The sequence below is a fragment of the Pseudorca crassidens genome, chromosome 9, assembly GCF_039906515.1.
Source record: "Pseudorca crassidens isolate mPseCra1 chromosome 9, mPseCra1.hap1, whole genome shotgun sequence".
Taxonomy (NCBI): Eukaryota; Metazoa; Chordata; class Mammalia; order Artiodactyla; family Delphinidae; genus Pseudorca; species Pseudorca crassidens.
This window is the reverse complement of record NC_090304.1, coordinates 80,217,404-80,230,754: the sequence shown is the minus strand read 5'-3', so window position 1 is coordinate 80,230,754 and position 13,351 is coordinate 80,217,404. Positions and strand designations below refer to the sequence as shown.

General features: G+C 33.1%; 1 protein-coding gene across 8 annotated transcripts in view; it reads right to left on the bottom strand.

The window, feature by feature from the left end:
• The window catches only part of DYNC2H1 (dynein cytoplasmic 2 heavy chain 1), a 379,694-nt gene that overhangs the window by 199,309 nt on the left and 167,034 nt on the right, over positions 1 to 13,351 (bottom strand). For all 8 annotated transcript variants that reach the window (XR_010946253.1, XM_067750851.1, XM_067750854.1 and 5 more), the window contains exons 66-70: positions 9,703 to 9,866; positions 7,923 to 8,042; positions 7,235 to 7,369; positions 5,384 to 5,527; positions 986 to 1,075 (exon numbers count right to left, since the gene is read on the bottom strand). Coding sequence is in view for 7 of the 8 variants with exons in the window: in XM_067750851.1 (XP_067606952.1) it covers positions 986 to 1,075; positions 5,384 to 5,527; positions 7,235 to 7,369; positions 7,923 to 8,042; positions 9,703 to 9,866 (653 nt within the window). In the remaining variant the exon portion in view is untranslated. The remainder of the gene's footprint in view (positions 1 to 985; positions 1,076 to 5,383; positions 5,528 to 7,234; positions 7,370 to 7,922; positions 8,043 to 9,702; positions 9,867 to 13,351) is intronic.

The following is a 13,351-nucleotide window of genomic DNA, read 5'->3' as shown; positions in this document are numbered from 1 at the left end:
AATTCTGCAGAAATCCTCAACTATAATTCTTTGAATTTCCAATAACACCCCTTGTCAAAGTGCTGAAAGGTACTTTGAAGGGTTTATTCTCTGTCTGAAGTAAAGATCTTCAACAAAATCACTCTAATCATAAAAATTACTATCTTATTCTATAGTAACAATATTAAGTATATCTTTTTCAAGATTTTCTAAGAAACCTATATAATTGGACCATAATAACTCTATTCCTCTCACTTAGTTAACTGCCTTACAAAGTGCTTTTTTAACATATCTCAAGCTATACCCAAGGACTGACATTAAAAAGAAGTCCTAAGTGAAAACCCTCTGTGTTTTCTATAATATTAAGAAATTTCTAAAATATGTTTCACTGTATATTCCTCTGGGTCCCCTATAATTTGAAGACTTATGACAAATTTCTTTTGTAACTCAGGATCAGGTGTTAGTTTACTTCATAATGCGAAGAATAGACAATTATTTTGTTCCCCAACCCAGGGGACATCCAGCAGTGTCAAGAGATGATTTTGATTGTCACAGCGGGGAAATGGAGGGCTAATGGCACCAGAAGATAGAGGCCAGAGGTGACACTAAATATTCTAAAATGCACAAAACAGCCCCCCACAACAATTAACTATGTGGCACAAAATGTCACTGGTACTGAGATTGAGAAACATCGGCTAGAAAATGACCTACATAATCCATCCTCGTTCCTTCTTTCAGTGGCTACTGACATGTTCAGGGTTAAGTCAGCTAACCCAGGGTTTGCTCTCCCTTCTTTACTTGTCACTTTTCTCCCTACGACATCCCAAGTGCTGTAAGACATTCTGGTTAGTAATGAGTTTTATTCTGGGAAAATATCAGAAATGTCAATTTTAATACCTTTTTAGTATGTAAAGAGTTATGTATAATTTAATATAATTTAACCTAATACTGTATTAAATCAAGGTTCAGGTAATATTTTATAAGTGAAAAACACAATGTTTCTTACCTTAAATAGGCAACGGCATATATATTCATATACCATATGTTTTAATGAGTTGATGAGAGACTGAATCCTCTGTTCTGTATTTTCAGAATCCTGTAGATTACAATTTGAAAATTGAAAAACCATTAGGAAATTCATGAACATTTAAAAGGTACCCCACAGTTTAATCATGCTTATAAATTGTTCCTCCAGACTCAAAACTGATTCTGGGACAATTATCTTCAGCAAACAGACTCAAGGGACTAGACGAATAAGTGCATTAAACTTCTACATTAATATAATAAAAAACTGATGTATTTTTTAATGTATAGAGTTAAAGCTTTCAATAAATGAAAATTATAATCAATTACCAGTAATATCATATGAATTGAATTTGACCATACCACTTTGATTCCTACTGGCATTAAAAATACTACGTCAATCTGGGTTAAAGCCATTTAATTACTTGTATTATAATTACCAATCCAGACCCAAAACAGTATGACCAGAACCATACTATAAAGAATTTTCTCATCCCCAGTACAGGAACTTAAACAATCTTAAACCATGCCCTCCAGCTTGAATTTGAAATACGTGGTGTAAAAATTCATACATAGTTTTAGTTTTTTATCTGCTTTTGTACCTCCATTGTACATGATTGCTATGATTTGAAAAATATCATTAATGGATATTTTATTTGATTAATGAAAAATGGCTTGGGGTAGGAATAGTGGAGGGGATGTTGTAAAGGCTGGCCTTTTCCCTTGGTGTGATATGAGTGTAAGTTTCACTTCATTCTGGGTGCAATTGGAGAATACATGCCTTGCAGAATTCAATTCTGGTACAACATTTAGACAAAATTGCTTGCTTCCTTGTGATGATAATTGGCAAGGAAAAAAAAACTAGCAAAATAATTTTAACAGTTTAGAGAAGTACACCCAGGACGACAGGATGAGCAATAAAATGTGTGAAATTAGCAGAAAACATTGTGACTTGATACTCAGATACATCAAATGTAGGTTTCTGGCCATGTTAGTAGCATGTTCTAACCAAGAGAGCTCATTATTCACAGTTCATACCACAAACACTTCTCTTAATTTTACTATTTATTAACAAAGATCACATGTGAAATTGAAGCTTAGATCCACTAAAAGACACTCTAATGTGAGACAGAATATAGTACCTACAAGGTCCAGTAGATTTTCAATGTATGTACTTCTATGTATTTCAGATTATATTTTTCAAATGAACTCAAATGCCCACCTAAACACACATGTGCATATACACGTACAAACACATGCAAAGGTCAATGTTATTCAATGGCCGTATTATCACAGAACTATTGTCACTAAGGAAGTACTGAGCTATAAGCTTTTCTAAACAGTACAAAATAACCAGTATTTTTACTAAGTTGATTTAGACCTTCTAACTTATTTCTCAGTCCTTATATTTTATAGGGTCATTGAATTTTAACATACAATTTTTTTACTAAAAGATAAGAATGAATTTTAAATGAACTTATTACTGTGTACTTTCTAAGTAATTTATACAAAATTATTAATAAAAACGAAGTTAAGTATAAATGACTCTCTAGATTTACCTGTGACACAGCAAATTAGAAATATGATCAATATATCATGACCCAACTCTCACAGACTTTACACTATTACTGTTTTTTGTAAAAATTCTTCTACCAGCACAATATTATAAATGGTTTGATTAAATTTAACATATTAAAATTCAATTTTTTTTTAAAACCAAAGGACAAAGAACACAATTATGTATTCTTCAACCCTTTCCTGCACCTTGAAACCTTATCTTTGTCCAAAGGACATTACATATATACATGGGAGAAATGCTTACCTTGTCCCCCAGGACTGAGATGACAGATTTTACTAACAAAGCCTACCCCCAAAGCAGAAGCTCTTCGTTAGGTGCCATTTTATTTCAAATCTAATGTAAGAACAACTTCAAATGATTTACTTTAGTGGAAAAGACATCAGTAAACTTTAATCATTATTTATAATCATATAAAGATTTTCTGAAATAACTCATTCATGAAAATATTAAGTAGTCCATGCCAATGAAGACAAAGATTTTTTCCTGTTTTATTCTCCATTATATCACCCATGCACCTAGAAAAATGTCTGCCACATGGTAAGTCTGCGATAAATATTAACTGAATGAATAATAATCTTTCCTCAGAAAGACAGACTTAAGTAAACCTACTCGGATATGAAATTTTACTCCTAACTATCTAAAAGAACAAATTATTCTCACCCAAAATATAATTCTAAAAAACACTTATATTAGTATTATACTGAACACAAAAATTATAAACAACTTGATGAATTTGGTTTCATAAAAATATTTTTTAGGGTCTTCCCTGGTGGCGCAGTGGTTGAGAGTCCGCCTGCCGATGCAGGGGACGCGGGTTCGTGCCCCGTCCCGGAGGATCCCGCGTGCCGCGGAGCGGCTGGGCCCGTGGCCGCTGGGCCTGAGCGTCCGGAGCCTGTGCTCCGCAGCGGAAGAGGCCGCAGCAGTGAGAGGCCGCGTACCACAAAATATATATATATATATATATTTTTTAATAAATTAAAAAGCAAATTAATAAACCCAAAATATTTACGACAAAGGTTTAGTGTCCTTAATATATAAGCTCTTATAAGTAAAATTTTAAAATAGTAATACCATATTTGTAAAAATAATAATTTACCAAAGAAAAAACACAAATAATCTGATATTTATCTTACAAGTGATATTTATCTTACAAGTGACCAAAGACTTTCAAATATAGTGAAATATTTTTCAATTACCTAATAGGATAATTATTAAAAGTTATATAATATTCATTTTTGCTCAAGGTGTAGATTAAAAAGGCCCCTGTTGTTGTATTAGTTTAATATACCAACAGCATATATTTCCAAAGGATAATTAGACAGTATTTGTCTAAAGGCTTACAAATGTGCATTTTTGCCCGAGCTATCCAAGTCTAGGAATTTAACTAGGAAAATAATTGGAGAAACAAAACACTGGGGAAAAAGCCCTGTAAGTGTCTATAGCTATTTTAAACATAACCCCCAAATTCTTTGACCCTCCATCCATCATTAAAGTCTCTTTCCCCTTTTTGAATCTGTGTAGGCTCTGACTGCTTCAACCCATAGAATACAGCAGAAATGACCCAAGGCTGGGTCATAAAAGGCAATTCAGCTTCTGCCTTGTTCACTGAAATACATGTTTGGTATCTCAGTATGCAATATGAGGAATCCAATTACTCTGTGCTGTGAGGAAGCCAAGCTTCACGGAGAGGTACTGCAGTCAGCAGTCCTAGTCATCAAGTCCACCCACCCCAAGTACCAGATATGAAAGTGAAGCCTCCCCAAAACCACTTGCACTCTCAATTCCTCACAACCAAGACCCCAGACCTTGTGAAGCAGAGGTAAGCCATCCCTGCAGTGCCCTGACAAAATTCCCCATAGAATCCATGAACATAAGAGAAACATTGTTTTAATCTGCTAAATTTGGGGGTAATAAGATATTCAGCAGAGATAACCATAACACCCTATAGGAGGTAGCTAAATAAAGTAGGGTATAGCCTCACAAGCTCTCAAAAATATTGTGTAGGTTTGTATTTATTGACATGAAAATTGTGTACAATATATATATATATATATATTTTTTTTTTTTTTTGTGGTACGCGGGCCTCTCACTGTTTTGGCCTCTCCCGTTGCGGGGCACAGGCTCTGGACGCGCACGCTCAGTGACCATGGCTCACGGGCCCAGCCACTCTGCGGCATGTGGGATCTTCCCGGACTGGGGCACGAACCCATGTCCCCTGCATTGGCAGGCGGATTCTCAACCACTGCACCACCAGGGAAGCCCCTGTACAATATATTTTTAAAGCACAGTATTATACCTTTTGGTAAAAATTATGTGTATTCTTTAATATATTGTTCCCTCCATTAGAATACAAGCTTGATAAAACAGTGTATATTCCTGTATTCCCATTTTCTAGAACAATATCGGGTATGTATTATAGCCTCAAACAACATTGGTATACAATGAAATTTTAAATGTTGTTTTCCCCAGGTAATAGGATTATGTGGATAATTTCTTATCTTTATACCTTCCTGAATCATCCATGTTTTTTTTTAATGATCATCTGAGAAGACAATCATTTATTAATTTATACTCAGAACATAAATCATTTCCATTAAGAGGACTGCCACATTGGGACAGTTTGTTAAAAACACAAAATGCAACTAAGGAGCTAGTTTCTTTTAAATATAGTTTAAAAGTGTTACATATGGTCTTTTGAAATATAATTCCAAGCAACTTTTCTCAGGAAATTATTATAAATTAAGCAGCTAGTAAAGCAATCTCTCTCATTCAGTCTCAGCTATGGGGTAACCAACAGCATACCTGTTTGTTTTGCAGAGCTCGCTGGAAAAGTCGGAGAAATGCAGCCAAACTAAAACGGTACATGTTATTAATTTTTGACAAGTCAGAGATAATGAAGTACATCTTGCTGGCACTCTCAGCCAGAGGGAGATAGGCATCCCGCTCCTGTGGAACAAGGGGTGGGGGTGGGGGGCGGGAAGGGTGACACCTTAGTTCTAATGTTTTACTGCCACCTACAGACTGCTATGCACATATCTAGCCGCAGCCTTACTTTCAACATACATACAACAAATAAAGATTAATCACAGAATTTTATAAAGAAACTGCATAATCCAGCTTTTCTATTTTTAAGTTTTTATACTTCTTTTAATCCTAAGATATTACACTTTTGTTTTGTATTTTTATGTAACTGCAAGCAATGTATTCTAAATACTTCCCCTCTCCTCTGATTACAGAACTAGAAGTAGTACATGGGTTGGTTTCAATGAAGACCAAGAATACTTGTATTAGGGGAAAGAGGTAAGCATCTGTATTAGGGTTAAATGGAATGGTAAACAGTTGTGATCAGAGGTCACGTAGGTCATGTAAGACAGCATGGCACTACAGGCTACCCCTGCAGTGGAGAAAAGTTAGAACAATGAATCTAGTGTGTGGCACTGGTACCAACAAGAACACTGATGGAAGCAGAGGTAAAGTAGAAGACTGTAACGAGTGTCCACATTAAGATAATAAAGCACCTAGCATTGTTCAACATAAGCATAGAACCAATAATCACAGGGGCTTTCATTCTGACTGAAGGTAAATGATGATAAAGATGAAAGGATCATAGGATTAAATGGCCTTGAGGTTATGAACTGAACTCTGAGAAGGCTCTCCATGTCATTCTGATCGAAGCACCAGGATTATAAATATGATACTGGTAAAATTATGTGTGTGACTCAGAGATGCCTGTTCGGAAAGAGAAGGCACAGAAAGTTCAAAATCCTTTTGGTATACAGTGACAGCTATGACATCTGCCAATTTTATCTATGGTAGAGAAGGTGGGATGACTGGATTGGAAACAGGCTATAGGTTTTCTCTTATTCTGATTTCAACAGAGCTCTTTCTCAAGTGAAGAAACTAATACTATGTAAGTGTAGAATTTGAGCAACAGCTGAAAAACACCTAAAATAACATTTGGAAAAGTCATTGAGGGAAATGGGAAATATTAAAGGATGTCAGTAAGGGTCCAGGTCAGGTTGGAGACTGGGAATTCACAATAACATTAATCTGCTTCATTGTTTGATTTTCTTCAGCAAATCTTTGTCACCGAATGTAGGAGGAAAAAAAAAAAGATACATTGTACTGATATAAGGTTGAAATTTTGCTCTAGGAAACGTCAAAAGAATAAAGCAAGAAGGATTTTAACCATTTTTAAGAAAAGAGTTCAGATCAACACATTCATGGGGTCCAGGATGAGTAGGGAAGAAAAATGTTTTTGATGGAAAGAATAGCTTTTAACTCTTTTATTGATATACTTAACTTGCCTTAACTTAAGAAAAGTTCCAGGAATGGCAAAGATGCTCTCTAATAGTCATTTTAAACACGTTCATTTTCAATTTCAGTACAAGTTTATAGCTCTAGAACTTTGGATAACATGCCAGAAATCAGTAGTACTCAGCAGGGCTCAATGACCAGCACTCCTTACACTTGATACCCTCAACATCTATCGCCATCTCTATAATAAGAATTAGACCCAAGGACCTGGTGTTTTTGAATAGCTTTCTTTTTTTGCAGTCATCATTCCCCTGAAGTCCCGGTACTAAAATTTTTATCATATTAACATGAAAGTTTAAGAAAACAATATAAGATCACAAAGAAGGAAATATTTACTTGATCAAGAGAAATTTGGAGTTTGTAAGATTCTTTAAGTGACTCCTGAATAAGTGCACTGCTTGCTTTTGTCTGATTCAAAGATTCAATCAAATCCTTATTTTCCAAAATATTGCCTTGAGATGTGGCAAGTGTCTGTAGAAAAATTAATAAAATAATATGAACATTATTATATATATTAAAATAATCAATTAAAAGAAGCCCATGTTAACTATCATTAATTTGATGATGTTTTGGGGAACTTATGTTCTCTTAAAAGAATTTCATTATTTTACAGCCTTCTGTATCAAAAGACACTGTAAGTCATTATATGATACTATATCATCAAAACATTGTATATGTATTAATTGTATCAACCTAATAAAAATAAAGACTAAAGTTACAGATCAAATCATAATTTCATGCTACCTTTGAATGTTTTTCTGAGCATAAAATCAAATATTAATGAAATAATACAGTATAAAGACGATATTAGTTAAAAATTGCTTGTCTTAAACATTACTCCTAGAAGTCTTATATTCCAAGACATCTACCTTTTTCTATTTGAATTTTGACTTTAAGATACATATTGATGTGTCTTTGATACAACCAAAAACATGCTAAAGGTACTATAATTTTTTAAAAAACAATATTTGATTATAATCAAAATAATATAATATGAAAAATATCCTGAATAGCTCAATTTTACCTCTAAAAGAGATTCTTCAAGCTTAGCTAACTGTATTTTCTTATCTTCTTCCTGTTGTAATAGTTTTGTTTTCTGGTCCTCTAAATCAGGTTTCTCATGCTGAATAGTTAATGCCAAAAGCTTAAAAAAAAATCCAAGGTTATTCTAGCAATAAAGTTCAAACAAAACAAACCAAAATGAAAACTTCCCACAAACAGGTCTTATGTTTGATCAAATATTACAAGTATAATGATACTACTATGTACTTCATTTCATTCTTTCTAGTTAAACATATGAGACACGTTCACAATTATTTCTGACAAAAGAGGCTAACTGAATAGTTAACTAATTGATAAAATGTTAAATATTATAGGACACTATAAGAAATTGCATTACTTAACATATCAACATGTAATATTCAGTTCTTAAATTAGATTAAATGTATAAAAACTATGGAAGCAAACATTTTTAATGGTGAGTAGTCACAAAAAGAAATAGTTGCCTTACTTAAAATACTATATTAAAATCACAATGAGATACCACATCACATCCACTAAGATGGCTATAATTAAAAAGACAAATGATAATAAATGTTGGCCAGAATGTGGAGAAAGGGGAACCCTCATACATTATTGGTAGGAAAGTAAATTGTGCAGTTACTTTGGAAAACTTTGTCTATTCCTCAAAATGGTAAACATAGAGTTACCATAAAACTCAGAAATTCCACTAAAAAAGCATTGAATTATAAACTTTCAAGGGGTGAATTGTATGATATATGAACTGAATCTTAATAAAGCTGTTGAAAACTGCTAAGTCAAATTCTTCAGTTTGAAACTTTAAAATAGGAAATGACATTTGCATGTCATAAAATATATTAATTCGAAATCTATTGTATAAGCATGTTCATTCAGTTCTTGTTAAAGTAATACCTAAATAGCCCTTTTCAGCAATTACTGTGGAGATCTTTTATATAGAAGAAGCAATTTGTCAATTCTGCCAAGCTCTGAGTAATCTGTACATTGTTTTATTTATGAGAAGTATCATCAAGCCAATCAAAAGACATTGTTCATAAAAATATGCAGTGAGTCATCTAGTATGGTAAGAAAAATATTTTAATAGCAGAGTTTTAAAAATTACAATAAAGTAAAAACCATGGTAAATATACATGCTATCATATAAATCAAAAGAGAAAAATATACTATTGTTAGATGATAGAAAACAGGATGATACTAAAAAAGTCGACAGGATATCTTTAAAGAGGAAAAATGAGTAAGGGAGTGTATAAGTAAAAATCTGTACATGAAAATCATTTTGTAATTCATGTAATAACTATAAACTGTAATAAGCCATACACAGATAAAGTAAATTCAAACATGCAAATGCTCTAAGTAAAAAAAAAAAAAAAATGTTGGATTTGGAATCAAAGACCCTCACCTAGCTGAATAAGTCAATAACTGCAATTTTAACATTTAAACTTCAGTTTTCACAGTTAAAAAAAATAAAGTTGCTAATCTTAACATGTATGATCCTCCATTTCTCAAATTCTAACAAATATGACAGACGTAGACTGTAAAATTAAAGTTATACTGGAAGAAGCAGCAATTTGACATTAGCAACAAATATAATTCTAACACTAATGGAAAATGAAATAAACCCAAATGTGTTACTGATTTGCAAGTATATTTTCAAAATCATGAGTTTAAATGCTAATCAGTTTAACAAAACAGCTTCCCACTCAAAATATTTCATTAGTATACAAAGATACTAAATATTTCTAAGGCAAATGATTGTCCATATATACCTGTCCTCGTAATCCACTTCTTGTTGTAGTAAAGTTAACCTCAGTAACGATGGAAGCTGCATCCGGTGGAATAAAGGGATTTGGGTTTCTTGTTGACAAAAAAAGGCGAAATTCTTCATTGTAGTCGATAATTTTGTCACCTATTTGTACCACATAACGTGGTCCTGTTTTTTCAAAATGACATAATTAGTTGGCTGGAATATTCTGTATTTTGCTACATGACATTAAAAAATATAATTTTCTAGTACTTCTAAATAGTTTTTATTACAGGCTTTTCGATACAGTCCAAAATACAGCAACAGCAAGGCCACCCAAAAGACTATTAACGAGAATGCTCTACTGATCAATCAGCACTTATGCAAACAAGGATAAATAATATTCATTAAGACAATCCTAGGATACTGAAGCATCAAAGGAATATCTACTTATATTTAATATAGTTTTAACATTAACTATATGTTTGATATTACCAATTTTTCTGAAATGTTTGATTATAGATGACAAAAATAGAAACTCTTATTAATTATTCTCTACTTCAAAATTCATCAAAGTGTTTATTGTACTAGTATTTAAGATGTAACACTTGAAAACAGAATGACCTGGTAAAAACCTGGAATTAACAACGTATGAGTAATTGCAAAGAATCCATTATTAACGTCAAAAAAGATTTATTCAGACTGCCGTACACAGGTACTTTGCAATAAATTAAACTGAGAAAAAGTAAACTTCTGCGTCACAAAGGAGTTTTTTTATATTCTAATATAAAACACAATTATATTAATTATACAACATATACAGAAAAATCAATCAACAATTGCATGCATTACTTATGATTTTAACTGATAAAAAATAATTTTTTAGGTAAAAAATATATATTATCAAAGATTATTTTCTAATGTTAAGAAAAACAATGTAATGAATTTTTGAGAATCCTAGAATAGATTTTAAAATTTACTTAACTTTTTAAAGTTAATGTGAAAAGAATTCAATATGTACTTTATGAAAGAGGATATGTAAATGGTTAAAAAACAATATCAAAATAATGCTGAACTTTAACCATTATTAGTAAAAAACAAATTTAAAGGTTCAATGTAATAACTCTACATCAACTAGAATGATTCAAGAAAATGCAAGCAGGATAAATGCAAAGAAAACTACTTCTAAGGACATCATAGTAAAACCACTGAAAATCTATGACAAATGCAGCACAACAATAATGCAAAGGCAGGTATTGAGTATATGGAGTTAAAGACCAATACTGGAAAAGTTTCAAAGTATTTATATTAAAAAAATAAGTCACAGACGCATACTGTTATACACAGGGTAGCCATTAAAAACTACCAGGTTAATTAGAAAACTACATTAGTTATTGCATGAATTGGTTAACTGTACTACAAACTGTACTACAAACTGTACTACAAACTGTACTACAAATATTAAGACTGCCATGGTGAATAAAAATGCAAAACCAAATGATACACTGTTTATGAGAAACACACTTTATAAAGAAAACCAACAGAAAATTGAAAGTAAAAGAATGGAAAAATATACCATGTGAACACCAATCCCCAAAATTAGTGTAATCATTCTAATGCCAAATTCTAAAACTTGAGATACTTCTAGAGACAAAAGACAGTTGATAATGATAAAGAAAATAACCAAACAGGAAGACAGCACATTCCAAATATGTATGCATCCAAACACACAGCTTCAAAATATTTAAAGTAAAAATTGACGGAACTAAAAGAAAAAATTCAAAATCATAGAGACTTCTTCTCAATACATGATAGAAGAAATAGAAATAAAAAGTAAAGGTATAGAAAATCTGAACGTTACTATTAACAAACTTGAATTAATTGACTTTAGAGAAAATTAAAATAACCAAGAGCAAAATTTACATAATTTTCAAGTGTACACGGAATATTTGTGAAAATTAGCCAATGCCAGATCATAAAAAAAGCTTCAACAGGATTAAAAAACTGAATACAGAATAAGTTTTCTGACCACAACAGAGATAAGCTAGAAACCAATCCCAAAAGGGTAACTAGAAAATATCTAACTCCCTGGAAATTAAACAACAAAAGCAATGAGTAACTTATGAATTAAAAAAATACAAACCAAAACTTGTGAAGAAGGACTTAGCAGAAAGTTTATAGACAAAAAAAATGCATATATTAGGAAAAAGAAAATAATGAATTATCAATACTTTGAATTTCTATTTCAAGAATCTAGAAAAAAGACAACCAAATAAAATCTAAGGAAAATATTAAGAATAAAATAAATAAAAAGCAAAAATTAAAAATACAATAGAGAAAATCAACAAAGTTAAAAACTGGTATTTTGAAAAAAATCAGTAAAATTGATAAACTGACCTACCAAAGAAAAAGAGAAAAAAATTATCAGTATCGAAAAAAAGACACATTATTGAAAAACTCTCAGAAATTTTAAAGTTATAAGAATATTATATGAAAACACACCAATATATTTGACAAATTAAATGCAATAGACAAACACCTAAAATAATTAATCTAACTTGATATATACACAGAATATAGATTACAAACAAAACTAAATTAACTCAGGGAGAAGAAATCAAGATGGCAAAGCAGGAGGATACAGAACACATCAAAAATATGTCTACACGTGAAACAGTTCTCACTGAAAGCTAACTGTAGGCTAGCAGAACTAGAAGACTGTAAGAAAGATGCATATAGAATTGGGTATAAATGGATGAGAAGCTATCAGGTCTGGACCTGTGCCCCTAGGAGGGGACTCAGAAGAAGAACGATCACACAGACAGAGATCCTCTCTAGGGAGTAGGTGGTTTGAGTCACAAATTGGGCACCCTTGTCAGACACTGAGAATGTGAGTCTCCTTGCTGTTTGGAGGGCTGGGGGAACTAACAGGAGGGCTGTGAGAAGTCTGGACTCCATTCATGAGGAGCACATCCTCGCTTGCTTACTTCCAAAAAAGGGCGGAGAGGGTGGACTGAAACTGCATGGGTGGCTGACTGGTTTCCTGTGACTGCTCCAGCACACATCCCACTCTAAGTCTAGCAACTGCTCCAGCCTCACTGGGGTGAGGGCTGCTACAGCTGAGCAGAAAGCTCAGCTGTGAGAAACAAAAGCATCACAGACCTAAAGCGTGTCTGAGCAGGGTGGGAGCAGCCATTACTGATGCTTACACAGGCAGCACATTAGAGCAGCCATGATTTCTGTCTGTGGTCAGACAGCCACAATTCGCACCCAGACCAATGCCAAGTGCCCATGCCAATCCCTCTTGCCCGGGCACTGCTCCCCTCCTGGGCAAGAATGCTGGTGCTGGGATTGAGGAGAAAACAGATTTCAAGGGAATGGAGCCAGCTCAGACCCAACCCTCAAAACTTCTGCTCCACACTATTTACAACAGCCAGGACGTGGAAGCAACCTAAGTGTCCATCAACAGATGAATGAATAAAGATGTGGCACATATAGACAATGGAATATTACTCAGCCATAAAAAGAAATGAAATTGAGTTATTTGTAGTGAGTGGCTGGACCTAGAGTCTGTCATACAGAGTGAAGTAAGTCAGGGAAAAATAAATACCATATGCTAACACATATATATGGACTCTAAAAAAAACCAGTGGTTCTGAAGAACCTAGGGGCAG